The sequence below is a fragment of the Herpailurus yagouaroundi genome, unplaced genomic scaffold, assembly GCF_014898765.1.
Source record: "Herpailurus yagouaroundi ecotype Mexico unplaced genomic scaffold, PumYag 67440, whole genome shotgun sequence".
Lineage (NCBI taxonomy): Eukaryota > Metazoa > Chordata > Mammalia > Carnivora > Felidae > Herpailurus > Herpailurus yagouaroundi.
The window spans coordinates 45,844-66,326 of NW_024420251.1; the positions used below are offsets into that span (position 1 = coordinate 45,844).

General features: G+C 46.3%; 1 protein-coding gene across 1 annotated transcript; it reads left to right on the top strand.

The window, feature by feature from the left end:
• Positions 1-2,000: 2,000 nt before the first annotated feature.
• Positions 2,001-19,927, top strand: GABRE (gamma-aminobutyric acid type A receptor subunit epsilon). Its single transcript, XM_040467360.1, has 9 exons — positions 2,001-2,118; positions 6,043-6,260; positions 6,689-6,756; positions 10,149-10,369; positions 11,082-11,164; positions 12,511-12,648; positions 17,286-17,438; positions 17,563-17,762; positions 18,052-19,927. Exons 1-9 carry the CDS (start codon positions 2,063-2,065, stop codon positions 18,394-18,396), a joined length of 1,482 nt encoding a protein of 493 aa, XP_040323294.1. The 5' UTR covers positions 2,001-2,062; the 3' UTR covers positions 18,397-19,927.
• Positions 19,928-20,483: the final 556 nt, after the last annotated feature.

The window sequence follows — 20,483 nt, forward strand, 5'->3', positions numbered from 1 at the left end:
CTGGAAACTATAACCCCTTGCCTCTTTTGACTGCCTGGGACTTAGTCACTTATTCAGCAAATATAACTAATGCCAGTCATTAAGCACTGCACTCAACCTAGGAGAACACAGAGAAATCATACAAACCTGCCTTTCTTGGAACTCCAATGTCAGTGGAGGAAGAGACATCCATATGAGACACTTCAAGCACAAGGCATCTCTGCACAGCACTCTGGTGCTGAACAGACACGCAAGCAGATGGTCGGCAGCTTTCTCCTTGTAGTGAGCTCAGGAATGCTCTGTGTTTGCCTGGTCTCTGCTCTGCAGCATGTCTCCCTAGGGCAAGAGTGGCTAAGTAATTTGCAGGGCAAGGGAAAAATAAAAATACAGGGCCACATGTTCAAAAATTATTAAGAATTTCAAGAAGAGGACAGCAAAGCATTAAACAAAATAGGGCCCTTCTGCACAAGTTACAAACCCATGAAGCTTTCCCTGCCACAGGGCTAGGAAGCATGCACACAAGAGGCCTGAATGTGTCCTGTAATCTTTTCTTCTGTCTTGCACAGAGGCTGAGGGGAACCCAGGTCCCAGTAAACTCAGTGGCACTGGGACACACACAGCTGCACACAGGTCAAAAACAGGTATTTGTTGAGTGCCTACTGTGTGCCCAGAACTCATCTAAGTTTCAGTAATATATAGTGGGAAACCAGACAGACATGTTTTTTGTTTGTTTGTTTGGTTGGTTGGTTTGGTTTGGTTTGGCTTGGTTCCTGTCACTGATCTTACACTAGTGGAGGAAACCCACAAAAAATAAGCTCCCCCCAAAATGTCCAAGAAAATCGTTACTTCGTGGGCAATGTTGTGGAGATGACAAAGCAGAGTGATGGGATAGGGGTAGGGTGGTGGAGAGCCATCCTGCTAGCTAAGATGCACACAGCCCCTTCTAGAGCAACAGGTGAGGATGCTGTTAATGTTTGACATCAGCTTGATAGGCAAATCTCCGCAATCTTTTCCCCTCTCAAGTGAATCATGAGGGTCTAGGTAACAAAGAAAAAGTCCAAGGATGCTTGAGACTCTTCAGCTATCCTTAATGGGGGCACTGAGCCCACCCACCACCCCCATGACCACACCCCTAGCTCCTTCTCACTTCTACTTCTGGCATGACTAGGAGCCAAGTCTCCAGAAAGTTTTGGCCAGCCAGTCCTGGAGAGGTTTCCAAGGTGCCTCTATCCCAGATGGTCCCTCTCACACCCAGGCCAGTGCCTCCTTGTGGTTCAGGGAAAGTGCTCCAGGGAATGCCTAGGCTTGGTCCTCCTTCTGGGTCCTTCCCTGCCTCAAATACCTTGGAAACTGGTCTGTGGAGTAGCTCAAAGCTTGTTGGGGAGACCTCCCCAAGTTTTTCTTCTTCCCCTGTGCCAAGGAGGGTACTCAGTTACCCAGTTTCCTTCGGGTGCCAAGAGATGTACTCTGAAAGACTGGAAGGTCTGGAGTGAGGGTAGGTGAAATCTGAGGTCAGGGACCTGGGGAAGCAACAGGTGATAGGGAGGCAACCAAGGGCCGCAGGCCACAGTTCTACCCTCCACTGTGCCACCGAGCTGGAGGGGGTCTAGAAGGAGGCAGGGGCCCACCCAGTCCCTCATCTTGCCCAGCCCGACCCAGTCTGCGGCCGCCCTTGAAGCTGCAGCTGCGGGCCTCTGGTTTCCCCTGCCTGGGGCCCTCGCGGCCAGCTCGCCTCTTCCTCCCTTCCCCCGTCCCCCGCCCCTGGCTGTCTGGCAGCGCTGCTGTAGTGGCGGCGGGGGGCGGGGGGGCCTTGGCGACAGGGCTACCTCCTCTTTTCCCTCCTCCTCTCTCCTCCGCCCCCCGCCCGCTGGAGCCTATCCATCCCACTCTCCTCCGCTGCAGCGAACACGTCGTCGGAGATTTCCATCGGGGCTCAGGGGGCGGGACCAGGGAGGGGGTCGCGGGGCGGGGCGAGTGGGAGGAGTGGAAGTTGGAGCCCAACAAAACCCTGCACGACGCGCTCTGTGCCGCCAGACCGTGCGCAGCGACCTCCGCACAGGTGGTCGCGCCGGTCTGCGCCACGATGTTAACCAAAGTTCTCCTGATCCTCCTGGGCCTGTCCATCATCCTTCCGTCTAGGTGAGTCTCCATCCCGGGACCTAGGAACCCTCCGCGCCCAGCTGTCTCTCCCCTGGAGGTAGGCCAGTTACCCGGACCCCCGCGCCACTGTGTTCCTCTAATCCCGCGACCACCTTTTCCTGGCCCCCGTGCGGGCTAGCCGGGCCCTGGGTCCACGCGACGCGCCGCCAGCCTCCAACCCACTCCCTCTAGGATGGGCTGGCTGAAGGGGTGTCTAGGAAGGAAGGTGGGACGCCTGTCCCCTGGCTGCTCCCGTCTCCAGACTCCCGGTCTCCAAAACCACGGCGACAGCCAGGGGATGAGCACGCCTCTCCCTCTCTGGGTCTTCCGTAAGAAGAGGCGAGTGGCCCGCGGGATAACCGACCTGGGTAGGCACGCGCTTCTGAGGACCGGGAGAGACTTTGGAAAGGTGGCGCCCAGAAAGGCGCTCGGGCTCCGGGAGCGGAACTGTACCTAAATGCTGGAGTGTTGGCTAGTCTGTCCTCTCTTTCAGATTTCTTTTTCTGAGTGCCTACTAACTACCTGGCACTGTGCCAGATAACTCTACTTGCTTCCCTTCCTGCCGCTCCTCTTGGTGTCAGTCCCAGGTGGGAACCCCAGTTTAGTCCAAGGATTCCCGCCCCAGTTATCCACCCCATTTCTGCCACTGGACTCCCCTTTCCTCCTTCATCCCCTTTTCCCCACCCTGCTGGTTCTAGAGCTCCGGCAGACTGGAACCTGAGGCCAAGAATGTTATTCTCTGAGGTCTGAGGTTTGGGTCCTAGATTTCAGTCCCCACCCCCCTTTTCCAAAGGCTAACAGCAAGTTCCCCTTGAGTAGCCAGCTTCCCTCACACTCTCTTCTGGCCCTGGGATTTTGCTAGGAAGGTTGCCCCCTGCACTTCTGACTTTTTTGAGTGGAAGATGACTGCTTCATATTTTTGAGACGGTTTCAATTCTAGAAGTCTCCACAGCACTGGGCACTTCCTTATCTGTTTTTGGGGAGAGAGGAGATGGCTTCTCTCTTCACCACAGACTGCTTTAGCTCCTCAGGGGAGGGGCTGTGGGGCTCCCTGCTGGCTCACTATTGCCCTGAGGTGTGGGGGCTGGCCTCAGCAGGGGCTTGGAAAGTATTTCTGAATGCGTGCTAGGAATTTCCAGTCATCTACATCCCTCCAGATATGAGTTGGAATGTTTGGGAGAGCTGGCATGGTTACTGGCTAGGGCAAAAGGGGTCTGGGAGTGGGGGCTGAAGGAAGCAGGGGGAGCAGAAAAAACAGCAGATGGATACCACCCTTGGAGGTGGGGGGAAGGGCCGCAGTAACTGGTGTTCAGACATTGTCAACATAGCAACCCATGATGTCAGCAAAGAGCTGAAGAGGTGGCTGTGAGGTGTGTTGGCAAGGGCCACATCAAACCAGGAAACCTTACTCTGGTCCAGGCTCAGCCTCAAGTGGGTTGTGTGACTTTGGGCACAGCCCTTCCCCCATGTTGGCCTCAGACTCTTCATCTTGTAAGATGAAAAACAGGGCTAATTTGGAGGAAAAAAGAATCCAGTGGGCCCCTCTTAGGGCACTGCCAGTCCCCTCCCCCTCTCTTTCCCTTGCCCACTGGTAGTTGGATGAGCATCCCCAGTAGTGGGAGTGGGTGCAGACTTTCGGCTCCATCTTGGATCATTGCATCTAAAGGGATGTGGGTGCATGAAAAGGGCCCATGGAAAGATTCCACTAGTCCAGTATGTGAGTATTTTTCAAGTTCTTATTATTTCTAGCCCTCAAAGGGGGATTAATGGCTGGCTGGGGAAAGGTATGCTGTCAGTGCCAGCAGTTCCTTAACCTCAAGGATCCCAGGATGAGCATGTTTGTTTTGTTTCTATGTTACTAACAAAAGCTAATCATATAATTACACCAACCTCACCTTCTGACATTTTCATTGCAGATGTAGTAGTTGGGCAACACAGGGTCTTCAGTGGTCCCTGGGACTCTGCTTGTTTGTTTGCCTCTTGAACCTTGGGGCTCTTGTTGTTGGCTTTAGACATCTGGGACGAGCTGCTGCAGGCTCTTGGGTGGTCTTGGTTGGCAGTGCCAGTGTTGATTGTGCCATGCTGCTAGCCATGTCACTCATTTTGCAGGGTCTCATGCCTCTGTTTTTCTTCCTCCCCTGCAACAGTGGCTGGCATTATCTAGTCAGAGGACTGGGGCGAAAGCCTCAGGGAAAGAGGACATCTCTGCATGTGCTATTTGGAAATGGAAACTGCTTTTGTCAAGCCCATTTCTTCCCTTGTCCACAGTGGGAACTAGCCACTTCAGATACAAGAAATGGCATAAATCTGGCACACTGCATGCCAGTTAAGCAATTCTAAGTGCTTCAAATACTGCAGAAAAATGCATTTTGCTGCACAAAGTGTCAGGCTCCTGGTCTGCACCACAGAGGCCATGCCTATGTTGCTAGTGCCCTCCACCCAATCCCCACCAGCTTGACCACATGCCCCCTTCCAATACACTCTCCTACCCAAAGGAAATCACTCACCTGCTTTACAACATCATAGATTACTTTTGCTGATGGCTTTTGAAAAAGCTTTTAGTTATATATTTTTTCAAAGATACATAAAACTAGAAGGAACAATAGAGTGAATCCTCATGTACCCATCACCAGCCTCATTAATTATCAATTCATGGCCACGCTTAATTTCTCTGTCCCTCACCCACTCTCCATTTCAGCTTAAATTATTCTAAAACAAATCTCGTATTTCTATGAGCAAATCATATTCTAAAGCAAATCATATCATTTCATATGCAATTATTTTACTATGCATTTCTAGTCATAAGGACTCCAAACACATAATAAAATATCACTATTACACCAAAAATTTTAGAATAATTTTGTCATACTGAAGAAACTATCCAGTGTTCAAATCTCCCATATTGTGTCATAAATGGGTTTTGTTTTGTTTTAGTTTGCTTTTTAAAATCAAGATCCAAATAAGATCCGTATATTAGCAGATTTTTATTAGCATTTTTGTTTTTCAAAACACTTTTTTATTGAATTAGAAGATATATGCAGAAAAGTGCTCAAATCATTACTGTATAGCTAATGAGCTGTCAGAAAATGATGACACTGGTATCAGTGCACCCACATCAGGGACTAGAACATGACCAGAACCTCAGAAGCCCCTTGGTGCTCACTTCTTCACTGATTTCCAGCAAAAGCACCAGGTCCCTAACTTATAACACCATCAGTGACTTTTGTACATTGTCAAATGGCTTTTTACATTTTTGTTTTGCTTAATTTAATTCTTAGTTTTTGGCTGTCGTGCATGGCACTCAAGTAGGATTCTAGCTGGCCTTCTCTCCTGGGTGACTGTCTCTGCATAAAGGACTCTAACCTTTTCTTAGTGCTCAGAGCTTTTCCTCACCCCTGGCCCCGAAGTCCAATGCAATGAATTTCACAAAAACAAAGAAATGCAGAATATTCCCAAGGTGTTCTAGCCTTCTGTGGGACAGGCTGTTCTAGCTTTCCTGAGCATTCCTCAGAAATCCTGGCCTTCTTCCTGCCCATTTACTCCCCAGTGGTGCTGGTCAAGGCAGACTGGACACTAGGGTTAGTAACAGCAGAAGAGCTTGGCCAGAGCTCATACACCAATGCCCTCTTCATCTTACATTGAGAAATTCTTTTAATATCTCGAGCTTGGTTTTGTTGTTGGGTTTAAAAAAAAATAAAGAATTACCATGAAGGAGGGATAGTACCCAAAGTCCCCAAAGAGTAGCAAGATTTAGAAGAAATTAACAAATATTATGTTAGTGGCTTAAAATTTCCTGTTACCAGTCACTCTTTATGTCTTGTGTTTCAGACTTGTTTTGGTTTGTTTCTATCCCAAAAGGCCTCATCTGTGACCCCTACAGAGTGGAGAACAGAGCTTCATTTTTTGTGTGTTTGTATGTTCTAGGAGTGAAGGACCTCATGTTGAATCAGAAAATCGACCCTCTGTCTATGATGATGTCTATGGGCCCCAGCCCCAGGCTGCTGAAGAGAAGCTCCTCTCTAAGGAAACAAAGCCCACTCTTAGTGGTCCCCACAGCACACTTGGCAAACTGCCAACAGCCACTCACATCCTGAACAGTATCCTGAATAACTATGACCATAAACTTCGCCCTGGCATTGGTGGTGAGTATCAGAACATAGCTCTTCCCCTCCTGGAGCAGGAAGTTGAGGGCATAGGTGTGGATAATGGGTCTGGGGTATAGGTGAGGGTGCCATGCACATGGGCCAGGGAATCTGTTGCTGACCTGTTGGGTAAGACATATCAACTCTAGTCTCAGCAGTACCCTTGGCCTAGGTCTAGACTTTTTTTTCTTTTCTCACCCTCAGTTTTTCCAATTGCAAAATGAGTGGACTAGATTACTGGCCTTCAAGGTATGTCCAACTCTTAACAGTCTGTGAATTGGCTCTTGCTATGAAAGAACAAAGAAAGAAATAGGAGTGATGTTGAAACCATCTCTCTATCCTTCACCTGTTCTCCCCTCTGACCACGCCCTCCCCTGTCCCATGTCCCTGTTTGACACTTACCTCTGCCACTTCTGCTTCCTTTACAGAAAAGCCCACTGTGGTCACTGTGGAGCTCTCTGTCAACACCCTTGGTCCTATTTCTATCCTGGACATGGTGAGTACTGATTTTTTATTACAGTGTCTTGTAGCCCAGGAAGCTCACCATGGGGCCTTTCACATACTTATTTTTTCTGCTCTGTGTGTCCATAAGAAGAGTTTTGTGGTTTTACTTTGTTTTTGTTTTGGAGAGGGGAGATTGTAACCAACACTGACTTTGGAAGTCAGGAAAAGGTAAGTCCCTTGCTGTCTGAAGAGGGCCTTCAGAATCCTGACCATATCTTCTAGTGTTTTGTTCAAAATAAAAATAATAAAGCAACTTTAAACATCACAGTGGAATGGCTCTTTTTTTCTAATGATTTTTGCAGAATTAAGTCTATAGTTATCAACTCTTGCTCTAAGACTGCTTCTCTAATTTTGGCCTGGTTTCTTCTTTCCTTTTCTATTGCTATCATTCTACTGTCAGGACCGTCCCCAGTTAGCCTCTATTATCTCTCCTTGAAATATGCAAAATTCAAGGTTTCTGCCTACATCAGTCCACCTACTGACCTGCCCTCCTGAGTGATGTGCCTCCTGCAGGTCTGGGACCCGGCTTAAAGCATGAAGTTCAACATCACACTCTAGTGGTCAAGGCCTTCCATGGCTGGAGCCAACCCAGAGCTTTATTTCTTTTCCCCCCCTTTAGAGACCACATGCCCTAGTGACTAGAGTATGGGTGTTCCCAGATCACCTTGTACCTTTGAGTCTTTGTTCAAACTCTTTCTTGTTTGGAATGCCATTGTTCCAATTTTCTACATGTCATAGCCTTATCCTTCAGGGTCTGTCTCTAATGGCTTCTCTTCCATGGCATCTTCCCTTACCTCCACAGCTATTAATTACTCCCTTCTTACTCAGACCACACCCCTCTCTTTAACATTCAGATTTTTCTAGCTTATATCACAGTTGTTTGCCTGATCTTCCTATCACACTGTATTGTAATTATGTGCTCTATGTCTGCCTTACTCTCCTGATTATGGGTTCCTTGGTGTCAAGGACTCGATATATGTTAACTGAGCAAATGAGTTATGAAAGATGTTCTATAAAAGTCACTTTTCCCCCTGATACCTGACTGTATCCCAAGGGATACAGTCTAATAACTCAGTAGTCACCGAACCTGGCATACAACACAGAACTGGTCCAAAGAGGAATATACAGCTTGATTTTCTTTGGCCAATAAAGTGCTGCTTTAGCCTAGGCCAAGGGCCTTTATAAGATGCCAGATACACATATGGTATTAAACTTCCCCCAAGAAGTCTGGTCTTTTACATAGTTCCAAATAGTTCTTTAAAACTGTGATAGATCTTATACAGTCTACTTTTCCCTGGTGACACTGTGGAGTTTTGTACTTAGTAAGGAAGGAGTGTATGTCTCTCTCGCACAGCCAATGAACAGAGCACACTTGTCTCCTTGGATCTTCATGACAGCCTGTGTGACAGGCAAGCTACCACTGGGATCCTCATTTTACATTTGAAGCAATTGAGCCTCTCAACAAACATTGTTACAGAGGGGGTATGGTTGTTTGAGGGGAGTTCACACACCCCTTAGTCAATCAGATGTTGTGTAGAGCATAGGATAAGTCCTTAAAGAGAGAAACCTGAGCCCACAGCATGGAGATTTAAATCAAATGTTTCTACCAGTTTCTTGGTTAAATTTTTGAGACACGTATCCTGAGCTTAGAAGGCAGTGACCAGTCTGGGAATGACTGCCCATCGTAACACCAACAGTTGCTAAGGCTTCTTGCCTTGCTGTGATAATTGTTGCAGGCAATTCTAATTAAGCCAATTTCTTGACGCTGAATTTCTAGAGTTTCAGCTGAGCTAAAAAAGATGTACAACCCAAGTACCCTTGTCAAATTGGGGAAAAACTGAACTTTTGGTTATCAGTTGCTGTGTAATGACCTTACAATTGGTATCTTGTTAATAGAAATTAAATGCTTATTTGAAACAGTATAACAGAGCAGGAGCATAGTGTGGGTTGTGGAGGGAAGACTTCCCCTAGCTACCAAGCAGTTCACATGGCCTGGGAATGAAGAAGGCTCTGTATGCCAAGTTGGAACTGCAAGCTACTTGGGACCGTAGAAACACTCTGAAAGCCACTTATGAAGGCTGGTCGGGCTGTGTGGGGCAGGGCTGTGGGCTCCCATGTGAATAGTAGCTATGATTTTTTCTGTCTGCTTCTCTGAGCTACTCCAGGGAACCTTTTCAGTCTGGGAATCTAGCTTCCAGCAATTTGGCAATGGCTATCACCACCTTTTGGCCTAGGCAGCAAAGCCAAGCTGGGATTGTCTTGACCTTTCCCCTGAGGGCTCTAATGGCCTCCAGCACTATGGGTTTCTGGTTAGTGTTCATTGTGTGATGCAGGATAACTCAGGAGAAAGACCTAGGGATTCTATATGGGGAAATTGGACCTTGGTTCCCAAAGGGATTGTTGGTGCAAGTGAAATAAGCCATTGAGAGGGAAATCAGTGAAGGCCATCCCAGGACAACGTCATGGTAATGGTGCTCTGAGCATCAGAACTAGTATGCTGTCTTTGTGTGACTTTGGACAGGTCCTTTTCTCTCTGAGCCTCAGTTTCCTTACCACTGAAATAAAGGAGGTTAGATAACCCTCAAGGTTCCCCCTTGGCCTAGGTCTGGCACTTGCTCTTCACGCTGTTTTACTTTTTACCCTCCAATACCAGTAGTGCAAATCTCTAGCTTCTCATGCTTCTTCCTATTAAATATCTTTCTTGATATTTAACGGATAGTTTATGGGACATATAATATGATCTGGAGACCAAATAATCATAGGTGTATCTATGCACATGCACACACATATTCAGAGGTTAGGTGCCCTTGTTTAAAAGGAAGAACAAAACAAAACAATGATTTTAAAAACATGAGACTAAATACACACCTCTCTTATGACTCAAAGCACTTCATTTTTAAATATAACTCTGGAGAATGAAGGATTGAGGTTAACATCTGTGCTCCCCAAATAAAAGCTGAAAGGGGAATCTTCACCATATACAACCAAAGATGTGTGTTTGTAAATGTTTAAAATGATTTTGAGTTGAGATCTTTGTTTTGCTATGGAAATGTGGGGACTGAGAGGGCATTTACCTGGCTGGAGTAATACCATAACCCTACAAGGTGGTGGTGATGCGATGAGCCCCGCCTGTGCAGTTACACAACCATTGCCTGTCTGTTTCTAGATGAAATGTGTCTTCACTGACTGTTGTTTATCTGGGAATGTTCCTTTCTTTTGGGAATACCTGGAAATAGAAAAGTTCCTACAGCCTAATTCATGCTGCTTTCCTCTGTGCAAACCTAAGTAGTCTCCTATCTGCTTGATGGGCCCTTCACAGAATGGCATGGGAATATTCTTTGCCTGTACAGATCTAGGTGTGTGCTTTTCTACCCATCCTACCAGGAATACACCATTGACATCACCTTCTGCCAGACCTGGTATGATGAACGCCTCCGTTACAATGGCAGCTTTGAGAGCTTTGTTCTGAATGGCAACATGGTGAGCCAGTTATGGATCCCGGACACGTTTTTTAGGAATTCTAAGAGGACCCAAGAGCATGTGATCACCATGCCCAACCAGATGGTTCGCATCCACAAGGATGGCAAGGTGTTGTACACAATTAGGTATGTCAAGCCTCTGGAATGTTACCTCTTGGGACTCTTTTTGCCAAAGAATCATGAACATAGGTGTCATCCTCAATGATACTTCTAAGGGCCTTTCCAGCTTTCCTAGACCATGAGCTCAACCCCCTCATGTATAGACACAGACACCAGGCCTCAAAATAGAAAGATATTGCTTAAAGCAACACACCAAGTTCATGGCAGAGCTGGGACTGGTACCCAGTTACTTGGTTCCCAGTCCACAAGTCCCCCCACTAGAATGTACAGTATGACTGCATTGCCTGGACAGTTCCATCCCAAGTGGGCACTGGCTGTAAAGACACATCCATGGTGTTGGAATTGTCCAGGCAGAGCAGCAACACAGCAGTTGAAAACATGTCTATGAACAGGCTGGACATTTGAATGCTTGGCCGGGGAAGGTTGTGTATGGGTGATATGAGGTGTGAAGGTGGTAGAGAGTGAGAAAGTGTTGGCAAGTCCTGGAAGCTGGGATGGGCAAGAAAAAAAGCCCATCTAAATTGGTCCACACATTTCTCTGATTATGGAAATCAAAGTAGCCAGATACTTTCAAGCTGTTCTTCCTTTTTGTCTCTCCTTTGAGGTCTTTGTTTCAAATCCCACTGTTGCCACTCACTGGTGGTGGTGCCCAGGCCCAAGGTGGGTGGATACCTAAGTGCTCAAGGCCAGCCTAATGAGGCTCCTTTCTCCCTTCCAGGATGACCATTGATGCTGGATGTTTACTTCACATGCTCAAATTTCCAATGGATTCTCACTCTTGCCCTCTGTCTTTCTCTAGCTGTGAGTACCTTCTTAGGTTTCTGGGGCCCCAGAGTCATGCTGAGCCCCTTCTTTTTTCTCATCCTTGCCCTTTACATTTTTCTGCCTCTGCTTTTCTCCTAAAATGGTGCCAGATTTTCCCAGAGCCTCCTCTATCTCCTTTCTTGCTGACAATACTGTGTTGCTTCACCTGGACCTCGTGTTGGGTTCTTCCATCTTCCTTCCACTCCATCTCAAGTCAGTCACCCACCTCTGAATGTAATTCAAGTATGTCTACTCCTCTGCATTTCTACTGTCAGTACCTTGGTTTAGGTCTTTGTCGTCTTCCACTTGGGCTTTCACAACATCTTTATTTTAAAACTGAACATGTCCAGAGCTAAATACATTGTCTCCTCCCAACCTCTACCTCCAAAACAAATGTGTTGCTTCTGTGTTCTCATTTGTGTCATTGAAAGACACCATCAGCCACTCAGTTGTCCAAGCCAAGAATTTTGATGCTTCTTTCTCCATCACCTCCTATATCTAATCAATCAACACATCTTGTTGGTTTTCCTTCCTGAGTCTCTATTGATCCTATTTCTCTGCATTCTCACTGCCACAGCTTTGATTCCTGCCTTCATTCATTTTATTGGGCCTGGATTATTGCACTGGCCTACTAAAACTGGTCTCCCTGTCCACAAGCTATCTTCATATAATGACAAGAGTGACCTAGCTGAAGTATCATCTAGACCAGGTCGTGTTTTAGTTTCAAACCCTCCCTGATATCTCATAGGTCAATTCCTAATTCCTTGTAATGAATCTCAAGGTACTTCATTTACTGGCCCCTGCCACCCATTCCTGTATGCTTCATCCAGCATCTGTGAGCTAGCCATCCTGAACTTTTGGCATTTCCATAATCCATCAGGCATTTTCATCTTTCTGTGCATACAACACCCTCCTCACCCCTTCAGCCTCACCCATACAGAGAATATTTACTCGGCTTTTAGGATTTATTGGAAATGTCAACTATTGTATAAAATCTTTGTTGGGTGTGTCTCCAGGTGGTCTTTCCCTCATCTGTTTTTCCACTGTCCCACAGTGGAAAGTTTTTCAGCAACTCCAACAATTACAGGTGTATATTTACTATCTTATTCAATTAAATGTGAATGAGGGCAAGGCTTCTGCCTTGCTCATCTCTATATTTCCAGCACAGAGCCTGGTACTAAGGAATGCTCAATAAATGCACATATTGAGTGAACTTCAACAATGAGGAAGAGAGGCAAGGTCCCACAGCTCATGAGGCCAGAGTCAGGACTCCAAGGCATTGCTCAGACTCCATGCTTGGTTTCCCAGTCTCACATGACCCTCCTTCCCACATTGCCTTACAGTTTCCTATCCTGAGAGTGAGATGATCTACAAATGGGAAGATTTCAAGCTTGAAATCAATGAGAAGAATTCCTGGAAGCTCTTTCAGTTTGATTTTACAGGAGTGACCAACATTACTGAAACAATCTCAACCCCAACTGGTACGTGTACCTATGGAACAAGGGCTTAGTAGAGGTCTGGTAAGGGGGTGGTAAGAATGACTGGGGTGACCATCCATATATATAAATGTATGCAATTATCCCATGGAAATTTTATGGAACATGACTCCTGTCTTGTAAACGTTAAGCACTTACAACTGTTTGCAGAGGAAACAGACTTTGTAACTACATCTCACTCTCATCTGCAAAGGAGTAAGTGCTTTGCCAACTCCCTGAGAGGGTGGGTAAGTAGATAAAGTTTATTGCTGTCAAGATTTGCAACTAGCTTTGTCATGCAGACCCTTCAGTTTCTACGTCTTTTTTTAAGATTTATTTATTTTGAGAGAGAAAGCGAGAGTAGGAGAGGAGCAGAGAGAGAGACAGAGAGAGAGAGAGAGAGAGCAAGTGAGCATGAGTAGAGGAGAAGCAGAGAGAGAGGGAAAGAGAGGATTCCAAGCAGGCCCCACGCTGTCAGCACAGAGCCTGACACAGGGCTTGATCTAACAAATTGAGAGATCATGGCCTGAGCTAAAATCAAGAGTCGGGCATTTAACAAACTGAGTCACCCTGATGCCCCCAGTTTCTAGATCTTTGTTAAAACCGACCTGCTTGGATGACTTTGGGGAATGGAGCTCATGTGAGTTCTTCGTACCCAGAACCAATCCAAGCTGGGTTAAGTGGGAAACAAAGTTGGTCCTAATAGGAAGCAGAGGCTAGAGTTCTAATGTTAGCTAGGTGAGGGCTCAGATGGTATAAGGGAAATTTCAGCAACTACAATTCCTATTGCATCAACATTTATTTTAAAGGAGCAGCTCTGTTGTTGGGATGAGCACTGGGTGTTGTATGTAAACCAATTTGACAATAAATTATATTTAAAAAAATAAAGGAGCAGCTTTTACAAGCACAGATTCCTGTCAAAGCCTTCATGGTGGATTCAACATGGACATGGTTATTATTGGTTTTCTGACTTTGTAGCTAACAAGGACTAAAGGGGAGGGTCCTGGGTCTCTTCACCATCAGCTTCCAATTAGATATGAGTGTCTTTGCTTGGTTCCTAGGTGATCTCAATGAAAATCTAAGGGACCTCCCCAGGGTTGCTCCCAGAGCAGCCCTGGAAACCCTCTTCACACGAACTGACCAAGTATAGTATAGTATAGTATAGTATAGTATAGTATACTCATCATTTCCAGGATGCAGATGGAGACAGTCACCCCACCAGCCATTTGCCATAGGAGGAGTCTTGCTTTGCTTCTGTGCCTAGGCAGAAAATCTGCTTTCACTGTACTTGTTGAGTTGGTCATGGGGGGAGGGATGGGTCATGCTCCTCTGGCCAGAGATTTGCTTCCACAGTATTAGGGCAGGGGCAGAGGGCTGTTTTACAAATGCCTTTCTTTTTCACAGGGTCTCTGGGTAAGCAGTTATACTATACTATACTATACTATTCTCTAACCTTGCTCTTCTGCCAGCTAACCATGGGCATTCCTCTTGCCTTTCTGCACCTCAGTTTTCCCAGACAGGTGGGGACCCATCATCAAAAGAAGCAGAAGAGACAAGGCCCAGGGGCTTTCAAGTTACTAGTGATTCCGTTTAGTAGATGGCTGTGCATTGTTTCAAAATGGCCCCCTAGTGACTACAAAGCCCCAGAGCTAGCATCATCACCAAAGAAATGACAGTGGGTAAGCACTGACCCTCCTTAGGAGAAAAGATTGTTCTTGGGAAAAAAGGAGGAGGGCTTCTTTCTCTTCTGCTAGAGGCTAGTTGCTTGTGAATTATAGTTTCTCCAGTATCATAGTTCTTTTTGAGGTTGGTCTGAAACTCTTCCCATCAGCCTCTGGGCAGTTCTATCTATCTATCTATCTATCTATCTATCTATATCTATCTATCATCTATCTATCTACATATTCAGCTTCTAAGTGGTCAGAATGTGGGGGTAGCTTGCTACTTTGGTCACTTTGGGCCTTGAACCAGAGACCCTCACTGCTTCAGGAGGCTTTTAGAGACTCCACCCTTGCCTGCAGTGAGTGAGGTAACTTTCACTGGTGGCTATTGAGACTCTGATGGGACCTTACCCATGACCAGGAGTTCACTTTCTTTTAAGAGAGTTTCACCCGTCTCTGGACAACTCTGTCCATTGGAAAACTGTTGCTGTTCATCTGAAATCGGAGTTTCTGGAACTCCTACCCATTGGACCTGGTTTTTTTTCCTTAGAACTACTGAACTTGTGGTAAGCCCAGTCACTCTTCTCCAGGGTCAAGATTAAATTACTAGTATTATGGTCCCAGCTCCAGGTCACAATCTTTTATAGACTCTACAGCCTATTTCCTTTTCCTTCCCTGTTCTTCAAAGCTTTGGGTCCACTCATTCTTCTAGTCCCAGTACTCTGGACTCAGTCTTTTAAATTGCATTCCTCTGACAGTACAGTGACAAACTCTGGTCTAGCCAAACAAGAGAAAAGCAGAAGCATCTTTAGTTTGGTGGGAGGGATTGTTTTGTTTTGCTTTGACTTTGGCTTCTCAGCCCCAGATATCCTTTTTCCCTTACCCATGCTCCTTCATTCCTCACAAATAATAAATTGTATGTTGGTATCCTTCTCTCAGCTTTCCAAAGCTTACCCAGTGGAAAAGGTCATTCTTTGGCTGGAATAAAGAAAATAAATATGGAAAAAGCTGATAGGATAATACATCTTCCAACAAGAATATATAAGTTTTGAATGGAGTGGTTGTAGCTAAATAGGGGTGTCTTAAAATGCAGTTAAGACCCAGGGCAAGAGAACTAGGAACTTGATAAATACATTCTGGCCAGTAGGTAAATGTGAGTGGTTCCTGTAGCAGGCCTGGAAGAGGAGTTCTATCCCCAAAGCTACTACTCTGATTACACATATTCTACTGACCCCAGACCGCTTCCTTACCTTTTTTTCTGGAAGATTCCAAGAAGTCTTGCCCTTTAAATGTCAGTATTTTCAAGGTGAGTAGGAAAGACTTCTCTTCTCATTTAGCTCCAGTATACCCAGACCTGGAAGGCAGGTGATATACTTTTCAAAATAGAAGGACACATAGACATGTTAGTGTTCTGGTCTGCTTTACAAAGCTGTTGTCAGTCAGTAGTAAGTGTCACTGAGCATCTGTTAGGTTCCAGCCCATGCTGGGCTTGGATGGGCAAAAGCCAAGCCACAGGGCTTCCATGAGGAGTCTAAACCTTGTAGTGTTTTAAAAGACCACCTATGGGGCACCTGGGTGGCTCAGTCGGTTAAGCGTCCGACTTCGGCTCAGGTCATGATCTCACAGTCCGTGAGTTCGAGCCCCACGTCGGGCTCTGGGCTGACCGCTCAGAGCCTGGAGCCTGTTTCGGATTCTGTGTCTCCCTCTCTCTCTGCCCCTCCCCCGTTCATGCTCTGTCTCTCTCTGTCTCAAAAATAAATAAACGCTAAAAAAATAAATAAAAAAAAAAAGACCACCTAACTCAAGGCCAAGGAATTTTACAGCATTCCACCCCTTAGGTGGAAGTTTGGAGCTTAGCTTCACTAACAGAATTTGAGCTATCACAAACCCTATGTGATATTGAAAGTGAAATGGGGAGTTCTGGGTTCAAAGAAAGCCATCAGAATCTCTGCAGTCCTGATGAGCATGCAGAGTGTTTGGGATGAGCATGTCAGAGCATAAGGCAGCATGAAGGGTGTAATAGAAGATGCTAATTCTTCTATTGTCATAAGTACTATAAGAGCCATCACTCTGTAGGGGAAGAGCCAACATCAAGGCCATGATGCCCTAATTTTCACTTTCAGCTAATTTTTCTATTTTTTTGCAGCAGCCAATTTGGATTAGGATAATAGACTAAGGAACAGAGAGTCTAGAATTTGAATATTGGTGCAACTATGCAAGCTATCTCAGGGAATCTGAGAGTGTATGAGATGAGCCTACAAGAAGGTGTGTGTGTGTGTGTGTGTAAGATGTCAGTTGGAGCCAGGTCATGGTGAGCCTTTATTTAGTATGAGGTTACAAAGTGCACACTTGACTCTGTAGCTTTTTTGTGGAATAGGGAACCAGCAAAAGTTTGGGGGTGTGCAACTGAGTTCTTTTGGCCTTTGATACAACAGTGCAACTAAAGCATTTTACCAGCATGCAAATGAATAGGAAGGAGGCCAAATGGATTCTATGCTTTTCCCACCACAGCATAGGCCATCCTTGGCTCATCCCCTGAGAGTATACATTGTAAAGGCCAGTAGTGCATGTGTCAGGCTGTGATTTTGCAGACTAGATATTGCACCTTAATGGGCGTGAAGGTCTCAGTCAGCCATGTGGACATTAGTTGTGTGGTGTTGATAGTTAGAAGGGTAACTGATTTCTTCACTTTCATCTGACACTTCTGCCACCCTGAGAAGACAGATGTGGGGTGTGGGGAAGTGGTCTGAAAAAGAAGCAACGAAGTTTGTGGCCCTGGCTCAGCTCTTAACTGACAATGGGTCTTACAGTGAGTCTCCTCTCTGGGCTTCTTCTGATTCTCCGTATGTGGCATTGGAATAATCTACCTCTATTTTAGGACTGTGGTGGGAATCCCATGAGCTGAACAAGACCCTTATGCATGTCCTGCCTGGGGGAGACCCTCATCTGCTGTAATGAAATGGTATTTTTTATGTCTTCCAGGTGATTTCATGGTCATGACACTTTTCTTCAATGTGAGCAGGCGATTTGGCTTTATAGCCTTTCAAAACTATGTCCCTTCTTCTGTGACTACAATGCTTTCCTGGGTTTCCTTTTGGATCAAGAAAGACTCTGCTCCAGCCAGAACCTCTCTAGGTAAGTGGGTAATATATGCAAATGGGCGTACAAATGGGCACAGAATTGCCTTCTTGAGGGGCCTTTCAGCAGTGTAACATAGGAATCGGTAGTTGAGCCCACCTCTACTTCTGTGCATTCACAGGGATAACCTCTGTACTCACCATGACTACACTGGGCACCTTTTCCCGTAAGAATTTCCCACGTGTCTCGTATATCACTGCTTTGGATTTCTATATTGCCATCTGCTTCGTCTTCTGCTTCTGTGCTTTGATGGAGTTTGCTGTGCTCAACTTCCTGACCTACAACTGGACAAAACCCCGTGCTTCTCCAAAACTTCGCCATGTATGACCTGGGTATGGGAGTGGTGGCAAGCCTTTGGGATGTGGAGGCATGCAAGTGAGGGCACTAGGACTCATGGCACATGGGAGGCCAGCTCACCAAGTTATGGGGTGGGGGTAACCTGGCGTTGGGGGTGGTAGTTGAATAAACTTTTGGATGTGATGCCGGGAATTGCAGAGGGTGGACAAAAAACAGTGTGCCAAGACCAGAATCTCCAGAAATCCTGAGACAGTACCTAGGCTTGATTCACCTTCATTTGACTTTTTCCCACTTCTTTCCTTGTCCTTTTCAGCCAGATATTCGTGCCCGTGCCCTTATGCCTCCCCGTGCCAGTGCCCATCAGCATCCTGATGCTTTTGTGTGCCAGATTGAGGACTCTGATGAGAGTGATGGAGAGGAGGGCCCATCTTGCCCAGCCCAGCAGTCTCTCAGCCCAGGTGGCATCCAGAATCCTGGCGGTTGCTGCAAGTGGTGCAAGAAGTATGTCTGTGTGGTCCCCAGGTGTGAGGGCAGTATCTGGCAGCAGGGCCGCCTCTTCATCCACATTTACCGCCTGGATAACTACTCGCGAGTTGTTTTCCCAGTGACCTTCTTCTTCTTCAATGTGCTCTATTGGCTTGTTTGCCTTAACTTGTAGGTACCAGCTGGTACCCTGTGGGCAGCCTCCCCAGTTCTCCAGGAGGTCCCACGCCCCTTGCCAAGGGAGTCAGGGGAAAGCAGCAGCAGCAGCAGGAGCAACAAGACAGTATCTTTCCCCATTCCTCAAATATAAACCTATAGAGATTTCCTCTTTGCTGGCCATCTCCCCTACCTGGCCCATTCACTGACTCTCCATGGCAGCCAATTTCAAGTAAAATGGCCCACCTCTCTGTTCCTCAAGGGGCATTAATGATGCTCAGACCTAAAAATCACAGGCTGTCCGTGACCAGCTCCCTAAGACCATGCCCAAATATGAGCAGATTAGCTATCTACAACAGTGCTGATAACCACTGCCTTTTTCCAGAAATAATACTGCCTTTGTGGTGCTCCAGGCCCAGTTCTGGCCTCAGCCTCAAAGTGCATAGACCAGCTGCTTGCCTGTTCCTGACACCTTAAAATGCTGGGCAGCAGTACAAAGGGTAAGAGGATCCTAGTCCTTAGGTCCAGTTGTTATATTCTTGGTTTTCTCTTCCTGCCCTCCCTTCCCTTGCAGATAGACACCAATATTATCCATTTAGGAGGAAGGGAGCCAGCAATTGAGAGCCTTTGGGACAGTGTCTCCCTCTGCTGCTGTGCCACCTCCTTCTCCCCCCACCCCCTGCCTCCATTCTTCATCTGCACTACAAATTCAATGCCTTGCATCCATTGGGTATCTATTTTTGTGTGTGATAATAGTAATGACTCCCTGCTTTGGATGCCACCTTCTTCCTCCTCCTTGACCCCTGTGACATTTTCTGTAGCTTCCCTAGTGACTTTCCCAGCCCCGACCCAGGTGCTAGGCCATGGTGACTTCCCGGGGCCAAGAAATTAAGAGAACTTTGCTTTGCAGTGGGCATTACCAGCAATGCTTGGTGCCCTCTAAAGGCACAACATAAGAGTTTTATCACTTTCTTGGCCCCTGGACCCATGAGCCAGTCCACTCTTATCCTGGGGCACTCACAATTGCAATTAATTGAATTCCCTTAAATTTGTATAGCACTTTACCTTTTGCAAAGCACTTTTGAGAAGTTATTTCTATTTTGAGCCTTATCATAGCCTGTGATTCAGAGCAGGATTCTTATCCCCATTTTGCAGATGAGAACCTTGAGGCACAGATTTCTATGGGACTGTGGATCTCACTGGAAAGTACCCAGTAGCCCACTGTCACCTTCTAGACTACATGACAGGGCTAAGCAACTCTGTTCACCATGATTTGATTCTATTGCCTCTGCCAGCACCCCAGTGGCAAGGCCCAGAGTAGCAGCCTCTCTTTAGCATTGGCTGCTCAATTCCTGGGCCCCCAAGACCGAACCTCTCCTGGCTCCAGTAACCCAGTGAGGTGAATTTGGACACGCCCCAATGCTTGTATATGCTGAATGAAATCTGTGTCTGTATTTTATTGGGGGGTGGGTAGGGTAGGGGGATTCATCTGCTTTTTGTCACCATCACCTGAAAAGGGGAAATATATCAATAAATATATCAGCAAAGCATGGAAGGTATGGCATTCAAATTTGTTCTCAGTTCAGGGTTTAAATCTTAAATCAATGACCCAAACCTATCTGTTCTCCTCTCCCATCCATGACTCCCAGACCTGCCAAGCATGTACCATGTACCTTCTGTCAGTGGAGAACTGAAGGGAAGACAGTGACCAAGTGGGTGGCCCCCTTTTAATGATTCTCTTACTTGCTTCTATGCTCCTGCTCCCCACCATGTCCTTTTTGCTTTGTCCATCATTCTAACCTCACCTAGTCAGAAAGCTAGAAGTTTCCTCCAGATTATCAGACTCAGAACACTCCTCTTCCACTACCACCATGTAAAGATGCAGATGCTGAGGCACAGAAAGGAATGTCTACTGTCACACAAGCAGATAATGGAAGGGACCAGACCTCAGGAATCCCAACACCCTGTCTTATCTAGGACTAACTCTGGAGAGCTTGGTTGATCCACACTTTAAACAAAAACTCTCTAAATGTTATATTGAAGAATGTTGGCCCTGGAATCCTGTGATACACCCAACCCTAAGGGAACTCAGAAAAAATAACGAGA